At 39.0% G+C, this 22,306-nt stretch overlaps 1 protein-coding gene across 8 annotated transcripts in view; it reads left to right on the forward strand.

The window, feature by feature from the left end:
- Window positions 1-289: 289 nt before the first annotated feature.
- The window catches only part of LOC132912828 (synaptosomal-associated protein 25), a 28,869-nt gene continuing 6,852 nt past the window's right edge, over window positions 290-22,306 (forward strand). The window contains exons 1-6 of one of the 8 annotated variants that reach the window (XM_060970610.1): window positions 290-444; window positions 5,686-5,883; window positions 6,203-6,244; window positions 12,447-12,495; window positions 20,383-20,500; window positions 20,859-21,132. In XM_060970610.1, the coding sequence (XP_060826593.1) occupies window positions 5,785-5,883; window positions 6,203-6,244; window positions 12,447-12,495; window positions 20,383-20,500; window positions 20,859-21,132 (582 nt within the window). In that variant the 5' untranslated portion in view covers window positions 290-444; window positions 5,686-5,784. Of the gene's footprint in view, window positions 445-1,612; window positions 1,845-5,129; window positions 5,374-5,685; window positions 5,884-6,202; window positions 6,245-12,446; window positions 12,496-16,298; window positions 16,348-18,586; window positions 18,636-20,382; window positions 20,501-20,858; window positions 21,133-22,306 lie in introns of those variants that run through there. The other 7 variants (XM_060970611.1, XM_060970608.1, XM_060970609.1 and 4 more) reach the window with 7 other exon arrangements.

The raw sequence follows: 22,306 nt of genomic DNA on the forward strand, positions 1-22,306 counted from the left end.
ACTCAGTTTTATGTAGTGCAGAGTGAATAATGTAAAGTATTACAAATATTTTGTAATGTCTGTATAAAATATTGAGATGATAAGGTCAATAGTTGCTTATGTTTGTTAATTTGACACGATATTTTTTCATGTTTAAATAAAAGTTACATGACACACACACTCTATTATAAAATTTTAGATATGATATGCACTAAATAAAACATCTTGGAAATATTTCTTCATATTATTTGAAAATTGGTTATATATTTCTACGTTCAAGTTTTCGCGCCATTTTAAAAACTGATGTTAACCATTTTCAAGTTCCGGTTGTCAAAAAAGCAGCAGCTGTTTCACTGTATCGATGTGATAACCAGTGATTGCTGCAGTGTTCTCGAAAAGACAAGACGTTAACTGAATTACAGGATAGTTAATTCGTGGCATATGATAAGTCCTTGATTATCATTGGTGAGCAAATATACTACTTATTTCAATACACTTTAGACGAAAGTTATATAGGTAGAAACTAACAAAGTACTACATTGCAGTGAAGTTATATCGATTTTCTACTTTACTCTAGCTGTCGTTTAACTCACGTTAAAATACGTAACTTGTGTTACTAGCTTTATTGAATTTGGAATTTTATAACGAATTTTGGTTTTCTTACCCCAAAAATTTTTTCTCTCTACTTTGATACCTTATTTTATAATACAGTAATATATATGCATTCAATTGTAGCACATAGTTACATATTTGGATCTCCATTCATATCTTTTGTATTTTTGCATAACATTATTTCTGTCAATTAATTACTCACTTATTTTTCAATTTTTTCAGAGAACATTATATTAGATAAAATAGATAAAATGAAAAACATAGTTGCACATATACATCTAAATACTGTCTAAGCAACTGCCTTTAAAAAAAAATTATGACTTAACAATTTGCATTTTTTAAGATATTGACCAATATTTAACCTCAATTATAATGGATAATTTTGATGATGATGAGGTGATGATGTATTCTTACTATAGAATTACTAAAAACTTATTTAGAGATATTTGAAAATTATTATAATTATGAAATGAAAATAGATTTATACATGTTATAAATAGAATTTCAACTTATTTCGATGAATTAACTTTTTTTCATTAGCACATTTGCTTGTAGTATATACATACATATATACATTTTTGTATATTGTTTTCATAATATTATGTGTTTCCATATTTCTTTCATCAATTCATATACTGAATTATGTATAAAACACATGATTCATTATATATATTTTCGATATACATTGTAACTCGAAAGTTGTTTCCTTAATACTATCACGATATTATATTTGAAAATCGGCATAATGAATCAGTGGTTCTCAAACCATATGAGTATCGTATTTACATCGCAATCATCATGTAATTGATTTGAATTAGCATTCGTTAAGAGCTATAATTAGTCATTAGAAGAAACAAATAGTATATTATGTAAAATCTGTTATGAAAAAGTATATATTTCAATATAAAATAAGTATTCCCGCGCCTGGAGTTTGCAGCTTTATAATCCGGTTTTCCTATTGGTGCTCTTCTTTGTCGACGACATTTTACCCCCACTACAAGGCAAGCGCTGTTCTGAAACTCTGCGACTGCTCGTTGCTCAGTAGCTGATTGTGAGTACTAATCTTTCAGTCGGAGAGAACGTAGCTTCGTGAATTTTTCTCAGGATTCTACCGGTTTTTTTACACTTTTATAAAAAAAAGTGTCAGTGATCATCAGGAAATTTTATATTCTCGATTCTTCTTCAAACAAGCCAATTGTAGAGTTCACTACCGGCGGAAACACCCATCGAAGACAACTTTATTGACGAGTACGGTTAGTAATAATAGCTATACCGGTGATACTGTATATTTTTTTCCTTTGTATCTTACGTTACCACGCATTGATACGGTAGGGTATTCTGTCATTTCAATTAACCTTAATGATTATTATCTTGCATTCTTTTCACAAATTTATATCATTCGTATGACATTCGAATTCTATAAGTAATGTATTTGACCTAGAAATTTTCTTTTCGTGGCACACCAACGTAGAGAGACAGTCATCAATGGAAATGATGACTTTAAACCATTGCTTGCCACGATTCATATTTATCATATATAGATGAGAGTATTTCGAATAGCTTTGAATTCCTTGTGCAAGGAGAAAGATCGGAAACCAGGCAGACGTCATTAAAGATTTACTTAGTATTACAGGTTAATTAGATTTTATCGTGGATTTATTGCTTTCAAGAAACAAGATAAGTTTAACATTTAAAGCGTGCGTTGCAGAGGAGGTTTCCGTGCTTATGTTGCGTTTCATCTTTCGAGGAATGCACTTCATGACGTAAAAACGAATTTGTTCAAGAGAAAATTTAACATTCACTTCATTGTAATATTTATATTTATTTCGAGAAAGAGGGATAACGTCGCATTAACATTGTAGTCTCTAACCGGCTATTTTATTTATTGATTTCTTAATGTCATACGTATGCGCGGTCTACTTAATGCGTACGTAAAACTTTATAAATTAATATTTTCTATTATTCGATTTGACTGTAGAAATTCGAATTCATCGAAAAAAGACAAGCATTTTCGACCAAGTAAGCTCTTGACACTTTTTCTACCGGCGTTAACAGCTGAGCGTCATTGATGAAAAACATCTGAGTTTGTGTGTGTATGATAAGAGGGCGCTGGCGCGCGCACGCACACAGATACTTACACGTCACTTCGTGCGCGTGTGTGCGAGAAGAACGAGGGAGTATGTATGACGTCAGAATACTTGTATTTTATATTTATTCTTTGACGTAAGATGGGACTATGTAATTATAATGATGCATATTTGAGTAATCAGATGCGGAAATGCACTGAAATATCTATTTCCTCATCTACCTAATCGCCATCGCGATCACTTTTTATTCAGAACCTCTTGATTTTTCATTAGTTTCATAATGTGAATAACGCCCCGTATATTGGAATTTATATATTTATATTACCTGTAATGGTAGGTAAAAATTAAAACATCCACCCGAGTAGCTCGAACTTTAACATTCAAGCTTCAAGTGCATTTATATCGAGCCACTGTATTTTGTATATCTCCGTAAAAATTCATATTCTTTTCCGACGAAGCATTCTGATTCGTCACTCTCGGAATTAATTCATCTATTGTTCTCTCACCAGCATCATCCATTCGATATGACTTCCTCAATATTTCCTGTCAACCTAGAGAACGTTTTCATTACACATCGACTACGTTTCGCGTTCGAGGAACGTTAGACCTCGAAACACTCTAAACAGGAAGGCGCGTGTCAAGACATTCGTGCAATACGCAAGCAACCTGTATTATGTATGTATGTATATACCTGCAGGCGTGCAGATTGAAGTACGCGTCATGACATGGCCGCATTATCTTACCGGCATCCGGCACGTTGCGCTGCGCGATCGACATTTCCTACAAAGCGCATCTACATATGTGTCCATCCTTCCACGTGATCGCTAAAGATCATCATTATTCTGAGTATGACTTTCACGACGAAATATCTCTCAAGAATATGAAGCTCGTCTTCTTGGTACGCTTTGAAGGCAAATCTGGAGTTACGACATAAGTTGCAACGAATCGCAACCACGAGGCAATGTTTTTGTCTATTGTCTCGTAATTTTCTATTTTAAACCTTTATCCGATGATAATAGAAACCACCTAAAGCTATTCGTCGTGCTGTCAATAAGTTAAGCAATGCTTATCTGAAGAATGTGAATGAGAATATATCGATCAACCCGATAGACTTCGTATTCGAAACGTTTTAATCAAAGATTCCGTTTGGGATTCATATCTTGTCATGCATGAAAGAATCTGTTCTGAAACGACGTCCAAGGGTGTCGTTGGTATTGGTACGGTTTCTGAATGTACCTACGTAGCTCGAGAACATTTCCTCGGAGGTCGGTATTGATTTCTGAACACGATTTCCTTTGAATGCTCTTCATTTTTGTTTTATCGAACACCAATATCTGTTTGTTTGTGATTTGAGAGGGTATACAAGCAGCGTCCTCCAGGTCTGGCTAGTCGTCCGTGATCTTGGCGAGGTGTACCGTGACCAGGAAAAGCGACGCGATACCTTTCGCCCTGGAAACGAGCCAACTTCGTCTCGAGGGCAAGGACAGCTTCAGTCAATTGATCACGCCATAATTTCTGCTACATACGTACGAAATCACCGACCACGGAGGTCGCCGTAATTTTATCACGCACGGTTTATTATACGTGTGAACTAATTTCCCAGAGATTACATAGGAATATGTATTACGTCGTTGATACCTTTTCATATTCTCTTCTCTGTCTTAGCTGGTATTCATGTCTGTTACAACTCATTTGTCGGTAATTAAATTTACAAGTGCCAATTACCAGGCTCTCGCGCTGTCTTAATGCATTAACAAGGTGTTCCGCGCGCTTTGAATTCTACGCGAGTCTTCTTCTCAATAGGAATCTTCCCTGAATGGATCGGCTCAAAATAGACGAGGAAGATTTATTTTCGAATAATACCTTTGCATCAATTGTTCAAGAACCTTTAGCCCGGAAACCCAATATTCTGATTCAACACTCACTTCTTTCAGATAGAAATTTAACAAAGAACTTTAAAGAAAGTTATACTGACGCACTTAGTTACCGTAACCTTTGACAAAGCTTCGATGCACATGACGAAACTTTCCCCTAACCGTTGAAAGCGTTATTTACGACAGCAGGGAGATCGTTTGGAAGGCTGTCGAAATATCGTAGGGTATAAAAAAGACGCTTATTTATGGAAGCTCGTTAAGGTGGATGCATCGATATTTGAAAACATGCTTTCGATGTTTCTCAGAGCAACCCACATACATACATCGTAGAGCTCAGCTGATCGGTTCTCGTGGTGGTGCTTTGGATTGAAGAACTGGTGGGTGGTTGTCCAGGTGGTAGGTGCGCGCGGAGAAGAGCTTGCAAAAGGGGTTGGTTATAGGAGGGTTGGAGAGACAGGAAGCACGAAGCACGGCGTGGAGAAGGCGCGGTCGTGTGCGTCTGCGCGCGATTCGGTCGGTGGGTCGGTCGGTCGGTCGGTCGGTCGGTCGTCGGGTATTGATTTTCATAGGAGCACCGGCACACACGTAATTCCACCACGTAAACGCGTATACATGCATTCACGACTATTGACTGGTTGGCTGCTTTTGCCAAATATCTGCGTAAAATTTCACAATCGCAGATTCTCCACACGCTAAATCGACTCATTCCAGTGTTACGCCTGCGAGAGAATTGCAAGACTTTGTTGCTCTTTGACCTTGCTCGTCTTCTATCGTCTTTATCGACTGTTCGTTAGCATATCTTGTGGTTCTTCTTTTTGAAAGTACGTGATTCTCGTTTATTCTATTCTCTCATTCTCTCTTAAAAATGCATGTGTACAGCTGCTGGGTATTTGTGTTTCTCGGTCCAGCATGTACACGTGACGTAAACTAAAGGAATTGACAATCGTTAGATAGAAAACAGACCTTACTTACTTACAGACGTTACTGATATGTCGCAATTACCTGGATTTAATTAAGCCACTGGGTAACTCGATTATATTTATGGAGCCATGTTCGAGGTTTTTTTAGTTAGAATGTAGAGAAGCATTTTAAGAATGGTCGTTTAATCTGTCGTTTACTCTTCAACGTTGCAGAACGTTCCAGCCCACAAACAAGGAGCTACGCGGGCTACACAGCGAGCCAAGAGGAAGTGCGATCGTAGAAGATAGTTAAATCGTCAGGCACCCGACAAGATGCCTGCTCCGGCACCAACACAGGGTACGGTGGAGGGTGGCCCACCTCGCACCGAATTGCAGGAATTACAATTAAAGGCCGATCAAACTACAGATGAGGTAAGTGTATCCCTTGATACTTGATATCTCTTCGACGTCATTCATAATGATTGGTTCTTTCAATTGATTCATTTAGGAAATCCGTGGTATTACGTATCAATGAGATTTCGCAATGTTCCACATTAGAGAAGATTCATCTACCGTTTGACAATGATGTAATTTTTTTTTTATTATTTTTTGTTTAACACGTGCATTGTCCGCTCCAAACACTTATTAATTCATTAATTTGTTTGTTTGCGTTGGAACCCACATTGTAATTTATACTTTGTATTTGTAATTTATACGCATTGCTTAATCCACGTGACTCGTTCTGTTTCAGTCCTTGGAAAGTACGAGGCGTATGCTGGCACTATGCGAGGAGGTGAGTTCGTCTCATCCCTATGAAACTATTCTCTTCTATTTACGCATTAACCTTCATCCTCGATCATCCTCGGTACTAATCCTCGATCCTCGTTACTATAGCGATTTATTCCCGGAGTTTTTACTCCCAGATTTTGTATCATAGAAATTATAGAAGTCTAATTGTCGCTGGTAAAATCGTTGCGTGTTATATCGCGGCAAAGATGGGCGTCATGGTCAATCCCCGGGTGAACTTGACGGTGTGCAGTTGAAGGGACAAAGTCAGACAAAAAGGAATAAAAAAAAAAAAAAGGATGAAAACGCGCTGGAGAGAGGTGGGCAAAATACTATTTCAGCTATCCCGAATAAAAACACTAAAGTTATATTACACTTTTATGTATACGAGAGAGAACCAAGTGCAAGTTGCACTCGAACGAACGTAACAAAGATCTTTCTACATATAGCGAAGACAGATAAATTTTATGTAGCGTTAAAGAATCTTGAAATAGTATTTGACCCAGCTCTGGCGCCAAAAGCATTCTTCGTTCTTATAATACTTCTATAAATTTTGAACAGTATGTAGTCAGCGGAAGTAAATAATAGCCATATCCGGGATAGCGTGGCTTTGTAACGTGGATTTTTTCGTTACGAAAGCAAAAAGAGACATTTTCCTCTTAAAGAAAGAAGTGGAGAAAAAAGAAAGTTATCGCACGGCTGCCAAGCAATTTATATGTCCGTTCCCATTGGGATCGCCGTGAATGTACTCGGAAGAATTGTAAGACGACGCATCGACGCGGTCCGAGACGGTAATCCGCAGCACGAATGCACGCGATAACAATGTCATGTCATTATAAATTCGCTTCGTGCTAACCTTGATACATCGCACGCGAAATATCTTTTGTTTCATCAGTCACGGAATGAGGAAGATATCAAGCTGATAAAAAACCTATCGAAAGTAAAATGAAACGTGTGCGTTCGTGCGCGTGTTTTCGTGTGTTCTGTCTACGTTCTTCAGCTCCGCATTTTTCTTCCCATGCATAATTATTCGTTGTCTATGCTCGTATCTTGGATATCTATTCTTGATATATGTATGTTACGTCTCTATAAGTGTGTGCGGAACTATTACTGTGTACATCCGATGTCTTCATTCTTTTCCCGTTTAACTTGTCATTTATTGTCGAAGGAGCGAACGTAATCGACACCTAATAACCCGGATGTAAATTATCTTTTATTCGTGTGATCTTCATTTTATTCAGGAAAACGATTCTCTCAAAGACAACATATCTCTAAATCGTGTTTTAAATTGTTCCTTTACGCCATGTGGAATACTAAAATCCATAGGTGAAGAGATCAAGATGCGATGAGGTTAAAAGGTTGTTGCGTCGCTCCATCCAATTTCTTTTGCTACTTATTTGTGGCTGCACTAATTAGCACGTGTCGCATTTCGAGCACTGGAGACGTCAACAACTATTTAGTGTACGTACATACTTTATACGCGGGATGCCATTAAAAAAAAGCTACCCGTACCTATAAATATATATATATATTTTTATATATATACGTATATGAAATTGCTGTCAATGTCAGTCAATTTGTTCGAGATATTCGAGCTTCGAGAGGCTTCGAATGTGCAAAGACAATTAGGACAAGCACAAAAAAGTTAGACAAAAAAAAAAGATGAGAAAAGGTCTCTTAATGCTACCAGTGGTGGAGCATATCTTTTTTCAGCAACGGTGAATTCCAACGCACGCACTGGGTCTTCTGGAAAGGACGCTATGGAAAACAGAGAATGTTTTTGATACGATAAAAGATTTAGAAAGAATGAAGGAACATCGATGATTGCGCGGTATTATTTAATAATTTTATCGTACCGTATACGTGTCGTAACGTATACGTAAAGATGACGTGGTTCAACCTTTTTATACGTTGCGTAGAACATTCTCGATGATTATAGTCGTAGCGATTAAGATAGAGGGTAATAGGGCTTTTTTGTGTGATTTCCTATTCTTGTATCTCTTTCGCTCTTTTCTATTCTTCCTACAACCTCTCCCTGTTCTTTCTTTTTTTTTTTTTCGAATTCTTCTCGATCTGTCTTGTTCGTTTTTTTGCCTGTTTTCAAATGAAATCACGACGAGGATGAAAGAGTTTCTTCGCATCGATTTTTAATTAATATCGTTGAAACGGTCGAGAAGGATGTGTTCAACTTTCGGAACACGAAGATATCGGAAGAATATAACGATCCTCTTGTATGTACGTGCACAATCCTCTTTCAGTTGCTTCCGTCTCCCCCTTCCTCTTTTCTGTTACTCTTTATCTTTGTCTCCATGCAACTTGTATGCAAACATGCAACGTTTTCTTTCCCATTGTGAATCACATTCAAGAAAATATCGAGTCGACGATCGTATTTAAGGAATTCTTTTACGCTTTTTCTATAAACGTGTTTCCAAGTTATTTAAACGAAGAAATTTCGAGGTATTTGACAAATCTTTAACGAAGGAACCCTTTAAGGAATTAATTCGACCAGCAATGTATTAGGAAGAAGAAAGAATCGATCGTCGAGTCGAGAACAAAAGGGCTCGCCTCGACTGAAGCGTGAAAGCCTCTAGGGAACGTCTATGATTCTCTCTTCTCATAGTTTGTCAAGCGATTGTCTATTAGAGGCTGGCCGAGACAGGTAAACGACAGTAAAACAACAGCTCTGATCTCGACGAAAGAAAGAAGGATCGTTTCTCGATTTTTGGTCTGCGAATCGAGAAAAGAGCGCGCATAATCGGCAACTTCTGTCGCTGCTACTAATGTAATCCGTGTTGCTGGCTGAACCGGGCATTTATCAATATTGTCCGTGTTGCTGGCTGTGTATGTATGTGTTTTCACGTGTGCGGTGTGTGCCCACGTGTGTGTTTGCTTGCTTAAAATTCAACAACTACACTCGCTTGCTCGATCGCCCGCCTGCCTGCCATCGCAAACTTCTTGAAACGAAATGTATACCGGAAATTTATATTATATCATATTTTTACAAGGCTCACGTTAGTTATTAATACTGATTATTACTCGATCGATTAATTCCAACAAAAGTAGGTTAACTTTTACACGATCGATTTTTCTAATGTCGCCGGTATACTTTCTAAGTTCTGGAGAAGTTTGTTGCCTATTCGCTTGCAGAGTTCCCGAAGCAAAGTTAAATCGAGGACGTGATGTCCTCCAGTGACATTGGTCGCGTGCATGTAGGTTGTCATACGGGATAGCTTGTTACAATTTCCCCTGTGAAAGAGAACAACGATCACCTGATAAATAGTCTTATTTTCTCAAAAGCCGATGGCTGTTATCATCTTCGCGAACTTTGCTGCCTATCTGCCTTGGCTGTATGGCTGCCTGTGTGTGTTTGCCTGTCCTCCGCGAGAACACTCTTCATTTTCTCTCTATCTCTCTTCTTTTTCAATGCATCGTGCTGTCACTTTTCTGGTCCGGTATCATTCTATATCGATACTCCGTTGATCTCTGTTGCGCACAACCACAATTCACTCACCACTCACAGAAACACAGCTCGCATATGAGAGATTCGCACGCGAACAGAGAGGTAGCCCGTTGACGATCGAAATTTTCTATCTGCCCGATCGATCTCGTTCGGTCCCAGGGGGAAAGCTACTTTACTGTTCGTACAGATTCACCGATGCCATGCGAGTCTCCATGCCATCCCCTTATTCTCCTCGTTTCTTTCGTTCTTTTATTTGGTATGCTTTCAGCCGCGGTCTCGTCGCGACTCTAGCCGATCGTTCTCCTCTTGTTTGTCGTTTGTTCCGTGTCACCGTGTAGAAAAGATGCCATTCACATGCCTATGCATCATCCACCACCATCACCACCACCACCACCACCACCACCACCACCACGACCGCCACCACTGCCACCACCATACGACCGATCAAAAACTCTTCCACTTCTCGTTCTTAACTCTTTCTTTATATATGCACCCAATATTCGACCAAAGAGTATTTACCCGAGTAAAAGAGCGTAACGACGCGACGGTATTTTTCAGTGATACTGACGAGTAGAAACGTAGCGAGGATAAATTCAATATCCGGTAAATACTCGAAAACCAAAACTTGAAATTCAACGGCTCGCTCTATCTCGTTTTGATTTTCTTTCTCTCTTTTTCTGAAACTTCATGCACATTTCCTACGTGGATGAATGCGCACGCTTCTCTTTCAAGCTGAACGAGGAAAGGAGCAAAGAACTTCTTTTGTTTCCGTTCTCGTGACCGACTAAATAAAAGCGTTCTGGAGAAGCTCATCCTTAATTAGTTCCGCCGGCTACTGTCGAACATTAATGTGGATGATAATTATATAGCACGATTCCCTTGCAGTCTCCAGTTTAATATTTTTTGTCTTTTTTTTCTCTTTGGAAGTCTACTTTCTGTATCTTTCGCGATTCGTTTGAATCAGAGCTCGTTCGTTTGGCTGAAACGAGAGAGCATAAGAACGAACGCGTCGGAATTAACGTCGATCTCCAGCCCTCTTGCCGGGAGGCTTGCTTCGAACTGCAAAGGAAGAAGATAAGCATCGTTTGTTGAAAATGACGATCACGGCAACGTTTCCTCCTTCGTTGGGTTTACCCAGTCGAAAAGCACGGCTCCTTTTCTTTGCTCATCTGGTCATTCGCCGCTCTCTTCATGCTCTCCCTTCCGTTCCTTTCCATTTCTCTGTGTGCGTGTGTTCTACTTTGTATTTATTTAAGTGTCTTTCGTCCGTTTGAGTCCCGAGAGTTCTCGTATCTGGAACACGAGAGAAACGGTTTCCCAGAGAATCGACAAATTTGGTATCTTTCTACGTTCTTCCGGTGATAGTCGACGCTTATCTTTGAGAAATGACCAACATTCTCGCGACTCAAAATGCGACCGGGACCTTTCGTTTTTGTATTGCGCATTTTCGATTTACTTTACCTCTCCATAGAAAAAAAAAAAGAAAAAATGCTATATATTATGTATCGTTCTGTATTCTGCGGTACTTTCTTTACATACACTATATATATATATATGTATTGTGGATTTCCTTTTCATTCGTGTATATTCAGTCTCCTAGACTCTTCGAGTAGTATCTTCTCTATTTCTCTGACTCTGTTTTTTTTTCTCTTTTTTTCTATCTGTTTCTCTTTTTTTCTTGCTCGACCTCTCTTCTTCGCGTGGATTTCCTTTTCTTCCTTCCATTCAGTGAACGGAGGAAGAACGGTGGAATGACCGGCGATGGAAGAGAACGAGATTCCTCCCAACGAAAAAAAGAGCGGTTCTTTTTAACCCGTCACGCGCTACTGAAACAGAACAAAATGAGTACGTACAAAAAAACATTAAACGAAAGTAACGTAATAATAATAACAATACAGAGAAAAGAATCAAAATCAGTGCGAGCCTTCACGCTTGTAATGAAATCTCGATTAGCCAGAAGGAAGATCTGACAAATAATAATAATAGAAAAAAAGTAAAGTAAATAAATAAACCTACAACAACGGCGACGACAGTTACAGAGCAACAGGAACAACAACAACTACAACAACAACAACATCGTCATGATCGATAACAACATCAAGAACAACAACAGCAACAACAAGCGACAAGCCTAATCTAGAGATCGAGAAATATACTCATTCGAACCATAAAATAATAATGCCAGTAACGTGTTAGTCCGTAAACGTTTCGTTACGTGTCCACCTGTCTGCCCACCTGTCTTTGCATCACAGGCAGGATAATATATATATATATGTAAATATATAAACACGTGTGTATATATATATTATTACAATCGTCTACGTCGTGAGCGCGTCAAAGGCTTTAACAAATCCGCAGATATTAAAAAAGCGTCGGATCTAGACCCATCGAGAACGAAACTGATAAACATGAAAAAAAAATAGAAAAAACGAACGAGATACTATTAAAAATAATCGATTTTTCTCGTCTTTTTCGTTGATGTCGCGGATACTTAGCCCGATCCGGTCACGATATATATCCAGCACAGTTTTATCAAAATATACCTTAACTTGTTTTGCCCACTTCTATCCATCGACTTCCGTTACAGTTCCGACTCTCCGTTTTCTACCTACCGTAATACTATTATACTACTAATATACTACTAATATTACTATACTATATACTTACTAAAAAAAAAAAAAAAGAAAAAAAAACAACTCTCTAACACTGGTGGTGGTTGTCTGTGTTGTGCTGCCTCTGTCTGTCGTAGAGCAAGGAGGCTGGCATCCGTACTCTGGTCGCACTCGATGACCAGGGAGGTGAGTGAATCGCTTTTTAGCCATATAAGTAAAACAACATGAAGGAACCTCGGCTTTTTCTCACAGATTACATAACAATTGAACTGTGTCTCGTGGCACACCTGACCTCAGCACAAAATTGTACCTTTCCTCTCTCCTTCCGGTGTCCTTCGATCGTTCCTGTGGTGAAAATCTCACTGCTCGCACGGAAGATCACGGGGGGAATACCGAATATCGCGTGGATCCCTCGAGGACACCCTTTCCACCATCTTGTCTTCTGCCGCCCAATCGGTCGCGTTCCTTATCTATATATTTTCCTCTTCTCTTTTCTATGTTTCGTCTCTATTCCTTTTTCCATTTTATCGTCCAACATTGTTCTCGACGATTCCGTTTCCCCGTACTCTTCCAACTCTGGCTCTAAAAATCGATAGGTACTTCGCCACGGTCGCTTATCTCGAGAACACTCGTGACCTCCTGACCTTTTTTTTCGCAGAGAGAGATTCGTTAACACGTCTCTACGCGTCTCTATCCGTTCTCTTTTTCATTTTCACCTTTCTCCGATAATAAGTCGAAAGGTATTTTATGATTTTGCGTTTCGCGTTGCCGATCGATACGCATCGTCGAAGGTATCTATCCTCGTTAGCTATGGTCGATACGGGTTTAAGTGTCGACTTTACGTATCACGGTTCGCCGGCTGGTTACGGCCGAAGAGACCGAAAGCGAATTACCAAGCCATCGATCGATCTGCTCGTGATGTATACTATCCATCTTTCCTTCTCAGTTTTTTGCCCTTTCTATTTTTCAACCGGTCTGTTTATTCGTTATACGGGTCGTAGGAAGGCATCCTTTTAATAGAGTATTCTGTGTACCGTGAAGCGCGAAGAAACACCCTCGATCGCATTTCCGATCGATCAATCGTGCTCCACCTCGCACGCTTTTGCTACGACAAACCAGATATATCCCCCCTTGGTTTGTCTCTTGAAATTCTTCCGCGAATTGACCTGTTCTTGGCTAATCGACCCGATCAAAGTTTCTCGCGTTCGACCAGCGGACGTTCTCTTTCTATATTTTTCTTTTTCCGTTCTCTCTCTCTCTCTCTCTCTCTCTCTTATTTCTCTTTTTTTCTCCACCTACTACTACGTCGTATATACACTGTCATGAAAACTTCTAGAATTATACACGCAACTCCCTGCTCGGTGAAGTATTTTGCAACGAGAAAGTAGCGGTAGATTTGCTTTTTAAATGCGGGTTAGAATATACATATAGCGGAAGTATCGAACGAGACAGTGCGAATTCGCGGTTGACGATGAAAAGCGACAGCCAACTACCACTGTACAGCTGTACTATACAAAATACTACTACTATTAATACTACTACTTAGTACTACTACTATGTTATTACCGTTACTACGATTACTAGTATTACACCATCAACACTACTAATACTGTTTTGTTCTTTACAATTGGTCAAGTGCAAAAGTATTGGGAAACAATATTATTCGAACGTTCTTCAAAAGATTGTATTAAGATTACATTTAAAATAGCATTTAAGAATGCTTAGAATAAAGTAACTCTATTAAAAGGCAATCGATTTCCCTAGATTTTTGTACAGATAACTAGAATACGACACTGCTCACTAATTACTTACTTATGCGACAAAGACACTGACTATCACAAACACTTAATTGCTGGTGCTGCTATTGCTGCTGCTGCTGTCAGTACACGAATATTCGATATCCGAGAACGCTGTTATCGAATCAAATCTGTACAGAGCATCATGCGCGGGATCAAGTTGACTCGTTTATAAACGCCCTGTTTTGTTTCTTCGTCCCTTTGTGTGTCTACGATATTTTTCTCCTTTTCGCCCTTCTACGGTCTTTCTACTTACTAATAACCCTTTCTTCGTGTGTCCATTTCTCTCATTTTCTCTTTATATATCTATATATATATATCTTTATTTCCCTATTTCTCGACAGCCTCCTCTCTTTTTCTATACACAGCGATAAAGTACTCGAACCGTAGACGTGTATCTCGTGTATATATGTATGCATCTCGACTAGACGCATACGTATGTATTTTGTCAGTTTCTCTCTCTCTTTCTCTCTCTTTCTCTCTCTCTTTCTCTTCCTTACCTCTCACAAATACACACGTTCTTTCTTGGATTGTGTATCTTTTTTTACTTCGTAGCCAAACACGAAGCTTCTAGCTGTGTCGCTTTATCAGTCAACGTGTAATACGTACATATTGTTTATATATCTATTCATATATATGAATATACGTATCGAATCTATAGATAATGTTATATACATATATCACGTATGTGTATGTATATAAAACCTATGTACCTCATATTCTTTAGTGTACAAAACCCAAAACAAGTACTTAATGAAGCTCCCTATCTATCTTCTTCTTCTCACCTTCTGTGTATATATATATATGTATATATGTACTTTACACGTACACATGTCTGTATGTACATACATATATGTATACACGTACGTATATTCTAACTCTGTTTTTGATTTCTTTTTACCTTGATTTGTACCCTTCTGCATCAAATGTAGGTACTTTTTGTCGACCGTCGTCTTACCAAGCAGGTGTTATATTGTCCTCCGCTTTTTATCTGCGAGTTTACCGACGCCGTCGTGTACATACTATTATTATTATTATTATTATTATTATTATTATTATTATTATTATTATTATTATTATTATTATTATTATTATTATTATTATCATTATTATTATTACCATCATCATTATTATTATTATAATTATTATTGCTTTGTTACTATTATGTATCGTGCATATAATACTAGCGATTGTGCGATTATAGTTATCGATTCAAGGTCGGATAAAAGTAGCGCGCGATTCCTGTAATGCTTTTTACTGATCGAGACAGAGATGCAACGACGAAGGGGAAAAAAAAGAAGTAAGAAAGCGGCGAGACTCGAAACATTTTCTCACCGCCCGTTCTTTCCTGTTGTATCATAGTTGTGCTTCGTCAGCTCGGTATATTTATACCCACGTAGAATTCTGATTTTCTTATATACGTAGGTCTCCGCTACGTTCTCATCTTCGAAGCTGCCAAATATCAGTATTATATATCGTTGTCTCTTGCGAAAATCACCTTAAGTATATATACTTAGCAGTGCGATGCGCATGGTGCAAGCAGACGTGTCGACGTCGACGTCGTCGTCGTCGTCGTCGTCGTGTGGAAGTTTGACGAAATTCATGTAAATTTTCTAGCGCTAGTATAAACTCGATCCCACTTGTTTCGCTCTGATTAGCTACGATCTCATTATTATCATTCTCATCGTTCTTTTATACGCGCCACCACTCCTTTATCTTTTCGTCGTTATTATTGTATTCTCATATGTTAAGTTCTAATTTACCATCGCGTTCAAGGTATCCGTCCATGAGAAATTATCTGAATCGATATCAGAAATCAAGGGATACGTTTCTTTTCACAGTCATTTTCATGGACGTACATCTTGGACAGAACCATTTTCTTTCGTAGATAAATATGAAATTTTTATTTTATTACAACCTGGCACGTTTTGTCACACGACTCGGGTTTCGTGGAGTTCCATCGAATTTCACGAGCCAGAAGAAAATAGATACGAGAAACGAGGCGCAGCTTCGAGTTGAGATCATCGTTTGGTATTTCATAGAAGAAAAAGGAGAATATAAATGTGATCCATGTGGCAAGACGTGCCCGGCGGTTTGCTTGTTTGTCTCTGACTTAATTTCGCAGTTGTTCTCGCGCATCACTGAACGATCTTTCATTTCCGTTAACGTGTGGGCCCTTCGACCCTGTCGTAGAGCGAGGAGGTCGCAGCGAACACTCTGACGATGTTAGACCATCAAGGCGGTAAGCAGTTCCCTCAGCAATAAACAAAAGAAAAAAGAATTAAAAAAAAAATAAATTATCTTCTCGAGAAATGAGTCGAGAATATTAAAAAAAGAAAAGAAAGGCGAGAGCAAAGTGACGAGAAATGAAAGGAAACGGAACATTGAAAAAAGGAACAAAAAAGTTATAGAATACGGACGAACAAAGTTTTTTTTTTACTTTATTCGATTTCGAATGGTTAGATGATTTCTTTCTCTCTCTTTTTTTTATTTTTGTTTGCTTCAAAAAGAACAGAAGAAAGTAAAAAGAAAAGACAGATCTTTTCGTACACTTTCCACGGTTGACGGGATTAGATCGTTAAAATAGGACACACTTTGACACGTATTTACGCGTACCATTCGGTGGTGTTCGTTTTTTAATGTCAAAAATTCGCGACTATGAGTCCTGTCGGTTCACAGGTTATTTTAACTTCCCTGACAAACGTGCCCGTGTTCTTTGATAAGGGGACAACACTCGAGTTTCGTTAAAAATTACGCGGTTTCGATTTCTCATCTACTAAAAGAAAAAGAATCGCTGGAAGTGAAGTAGCTTTTTGAAAATCGTCCGAAGACTGAACCGGATATCGACAGATTAACACAACGACTACATATATATAACGACTATAGAAGTGTATTTCCGCCTGTCTGTTCGGGAACTGAACGCGCGTTTTATTCTCTGGTTCTGATCTCTTTCTCTGTCCTTTAGCTACAACAATCTTCTAATTCTGTATCTTACAGCGCCACGGTACTCTGAGTGCCTACACTGGAAACGAAGCGTGTCTTTTTCTTCCTTTAATCTGCTTCTACGCCTTTGTCTGCTCCTATTTAACATTCGACTTCTCGCATCATCGCCACCGCGCCACTCGCCCTTAATTCGATTCGGTTCATCGATTAAATCCATTTCGTTCTCCCTCATCCTCGTTCATTCCCTCACTGTTACTCTATCGTAGACTCGATTATCCAGCTCCTCGACGAGACTTTAAGCCACCCACTCCATAATAACAGAAATATATAGTAGAGCGTGTAACCACGTTTCGCCGTTAGTTAATGCTATTAATAATTTTTTAACTGGCTAATCTTTGCTCTTGGAAATTTCACAGATCGACGTGCAATTTAATAAATTTCCCAAAAATCCAATCTAGAATTCTTCGATCCCCGGGAAACGTTGGATTTACCAACCGTTCGATCGACGATCATATTTAAGAATCGTCGGCCCTCTTAGCTTCTTCGCTTCGTCGATCGAATCGATGAAAAATTCATTCTTTGGTTCGTTATCTCATTTTTCAGCGAGCGTTTTCCAGTTCTCGAGAATACTTTGGCTGTTTCGCTCCGTGCATTGTAGTACACGAAGCAGAGGAGCGATCAGAGGAGGACGATGTCTGTTCCGCGTTAGACGCTCGACAAGTTTCCCATTCCGCGGTGGAGCCAATTATTTTTCAAGACGCTTCACCACGCGTCTCTCTCTCTCTCTCTTTTTCTCTCTCCTTCTGGCTCTCTCTATTCATCCAACACTATGTTCCGTGTCGCCGTTTCGCAGTTGGTAAATCCAACTTCACATCGATTCTACTCGCTATTACGAGTGCAAAAAAATCCTAGTCCTCCAGCAGCCTGACCCGCAATAGAATTAATAATCAGGATAAAATGTCGTCGTACGCGCCCTCTCGCTCCTCCGATATATCATCAAGATGATGGACGAAAAAGTGTAATAATTGCTATCCACGATGAATCTGACTTCCTCGGCTCTACCAAGAGATCGAAATCCAATGAGAACGAAAAGAATGAAAAAGAAAGGAACAGACAGTAAAGGAAAGGAAAACACAAAGGAAAAGATGGACACAAATGATGGTTGTCAATTTATGTTACACTGTTACGTAGTCAGATAGAATGGAAAGACGGAAAGTAGTGCGAAGAGCTTTGAGTTAGTTTAGTTCGATCAGTCTGTTAACCCGTAGTTTGCCCGTCCTTTTTTCTCTAGAGCGTCCCTCTAGGTAAAGAGGGTTTTGTGGACACAGGGCGAGTCCGATTCCTCGTTGATTAGCGTCTGAAGTAAAGAAGTTTAAGGGTCAACTGTCGCGTCTCTGTTTGGCCCGTGGTTCAGTCACGGGACGAGGGAGACACAGCTAGAAAAATGTTTTCTCGTGGAGCGAAGCGAGGGAGCGTTTCGACGGTGCTTCCTGTACCTCACGTTTAACAAGCCGCTGATTGGTCGGTTGCCTGTTTAGAGCCACGAGGTCGGGATGAAAACCCTCGTAATGCTGGACGAGCAAGGCGGTAAGCCATTTCAATCTAGACATACAAACATTAAACTTACGTAAAACGTCTCTTACAAAAAAGATATATATTTATCTGGTCTCGACTGACACAAAAGCCAACGATCGACGACCATATATATTCTATATGTATTCTATTATATGTTCTCCATACGTTCTCCACCCGTCGATGTATATAATATTTATATATAGTCATTATATGTATATAGTTATTATATATAGATATTATATATATATATATATATGCATATACGACACTAATTGCGTGTAATAATCGTCCAGACACTAATGCAACCCTCTGTACGTCGGAATTAAATTTCGATCGAACGGCTGATACTAACCAAAATGCACCAAAAGACAACAGATTCGTTCTTTCGACATCTCTTCACATTCCTTCAACGTTCAGATCGTTTACGTTCGAACAATCATCAATTACTTTTCTCCCTTTGTTCTTACGTTTCTATTGTCCTGAATATTGCATCTTGTTTGTTACCTTGATTATCTATCGCCTATGACCATAATATTTCCTTCCAGTTGCATTCACGATTTTCTCTCCTCGATCTTCCTCGCTCTTGTTTCTTTCGATCATCGCTCTGCTCTCTTCCATCGCCTTATCCTATATATTTCTCTTATTTCTAATACTTCCTCTGCCACTCTATCTTTCTCTTTCTCTCTGCGTCCTATCGTTCTCTCCGCCTGCTTCCTCCTATTCTTATCTTCGCTTCCTTCCGTGAACGTAATCTCACGAAGGCGAACGAACAAAAACAGAGAAATACAGAAACAAAACAAGTAGACGAACAAACAAACCCAAGTAAAAGAAAACAAGAATTAAAAGTAAAAAAAAAGAAAAAGAATACGCGCTCCACGTTTTAAACGCATCCCTCCGGTACTTCCGGCACGGTGTAAGTCAAAGCCTATTAAATCTACTATTGTATTTGTTGACCGGCACATTTGCATCAGCGCGTTACTCTTCGTGAATATATTTGGTTCAATTCGTACCCAGTACCCTTAGAATCCACCGTACACCCCAGTACATACAGAATTACTCACCCGATCTTAGGATCTTAGGTTACCCTTAGTAGGGAGACTCTTTGCTTAGCTGTTGCACTTTCGTTGCACTCGTTTTTTTTCTTTTCCGAGGATCCTTCGTCGAGAGAAAGATTCATTTACTATATTTTTAATAAATAAATCTACCAATTATCATCGCAAATATTTTTGTAATGTATTTTTTTTTCTTTGTTTGGGCATAGAACTTTGCATTGTATTGTAGTTCGAATTCTATAGTTACGCTAAATCTTAATATAGTGGAGTCTCTCGATGAATCCTCGTAGAGTATTATGAAACCACCAATCGTCATTTAGTATAAGGGAATAGTATGTTAAATGTTTTACAACTAATTTAACCTTTAATTTGTTTAAGGATAGTTTAACGTTATCTGAAAAAGAATCGAACAAATAGTGCTCTATTCCCTGATCGCTTAAAAAATGACGATTCACTTCAAGTTTTGACGAAGTATTCCGATCCTCGAAAGAGAATAGGACAGCGTGTCCTCCTTCCTTGTTTTTCATTTCTCGAGTATCCAATTTTTAGCAAACGAATTTCTGTTTGGTTATTTACAAGCGAGATGTAGAGGTACAGCGACTAACGCGATTTTTATTTTCACGTCGGCTGTCTGCTCTCTTTCGGGACGCTACGTTAAAGATGCGATAGGAAAGATGTTAACAATGTTCTCTCGTACAATGAAACAGAGCAACTGGACAGAATCGAGGAGGGTATGGACCAAATCAACGCCGACATGCGCGAGGCCGAGAAAAATCTCACTGGAATGGAAAAGTGCTGCGGTCTCTGCGTTCTCCCATGCAACAAGTAGGGCTGTCCCGAATCGTTTTACGCTTCTTACCCTTTCAAATCTTATCTTCTACTTTACAGCGCACTCTCTAATCGAGAAATTCTATCGTCGATCTTTAACGCTTCGTTTCTACCTCTATTCTGTAAAGAAACTAAAGATAAAGTTTACCCTGTGTAACTAAACTGTGAAGTCAATTCTTATGGAACAAAAATTTCTGTCGACTCTGCAAATCTTGAAATACCTTCGGAATTTTAAGAAGAAGCGAAAAATGTTTGAAGCAAAATACGAAAGATATTTCTTTATTCGATGTATCTTGTTCCTTTGAATTATCTATGTATAATAGAGATTTGCTAATGGAACGTTGATCTTTCACAGAGGCGCCAGCTTCAAGGAAGATGAAGGCACGTGGAAGGGAAACGATGACGGCAAGGTAGTTAACAACCAGCCACAACGGGTGATGGACGATCGCAATGGACTTGGTCCTCAAGGCGGCTACATCGCCAAAATTACAAACGATGCCCGTGAAGGAGAGATGGAAGAGAATATGGGTCAGGTGAACACAATGATCGGTAATTTGAGAAACATGGCGATCGACATGGGCAGCGAACTGGAGAATCAGAATCGGCAAATCGACAGGATTAATCGCAAGGTGAGGAGACGATTCGCCAGTCGACGAGTTCAAAGATTTGAGTTCAGAAAAATCACCGAATCGTCCACCTTCAGACTTTCCTCTATTCGTTTGATTTCAAGTTATTTATATCTTAATCTACCATGATCTAACATGATCGTATTCGCTATACGATTCTCTTATACAGTGACTATTATAATAGTTACATATTAATTAATTAGACTCAAGTATATGAAATTTTGTATCGCATAATGGTAAAAAGCTTTGATATTATGAAAATGAAATCGAAACTTGATAAAAGAACGCTTCGTTAGAAGATAAGGGCATGTGGCATTATGTTTTTGCAATATTGTGTTTTGTAGTCGCATAATTTAATAGTAAAATTATTGTTTAATTTATTAAACGATATTAGAACGAGGAAGGTCTGAAGTAGTCGAACGAATTGTTGATTGAAATGATGATTGAAAACACGTACGATTAGCTCCGCTATATTTTTCTCTCCACGGAGCATGCGTGGATTATATTTATCTCACGATGCACGCGCTCAGAGCGATGCACAACACGTTCGTTGTCGCTTTCGCTTTCTTACATGCCCTTCGATCTACCTAGCCGTCCATGTTTCCCTTCGTTCCTGGCGCGGTCCCAAAAGTCGGGTCGACGTTTCACGTGTCCTTGGGAATTCCGTTTCGTTCTGACACGTCCTACATGTACAGTGCTCGTGCCAGATCTTGTTTTCCGCTGAAATCGAATTACTGGAACGAAAAACTGGCGCACGGTAGATTTCAGGTGAAAAGATAACGCGAAAGATTTTAGCGTGCAATATTGTATTCTGTGTAAAAACGGGGCGATTCATGAGAAGTCGGCTTCGTGTAAGAATTCGTAGTTTCTTTGACGATATTGTCCGATTGCAAGACTTCTGGCCGCCGACGATGGGCAACGTGTCGTACGAGTATACGCTCTACTTGGTAGTATTGTTGTTCCCTTTTCCTCGTACATGTATCCTTCAGCCCCGAGTCATTGTTCCTCAACTTAGAAGAAGACTTTTAAGTCGGGATTATCTCACCTTTCAGGAGAACGTACTGGATAGAACGTTCTCTCTTCTTCTATATATACTTCTATAAATCCTACACATTATTTTTGTATTCGCACGGAAATTCTATTTACCGAAGACGAAACGATTGTTGTTGAAAGAGAG

This window comes from Bombus pascuorum, chromosome 12 (genome assembly GCF_905332965.1).
Source record: "Bombus pascuorum chromosome 12, iyBomPasc1.1, whole genome shotgun sequence".
NCBI classification, from domain to species: Eukaryota; Metazoa; Arthropoda; class Insecta; order Hymenoptera; family Apidae; genus Bombus; species Bombus pascuorum.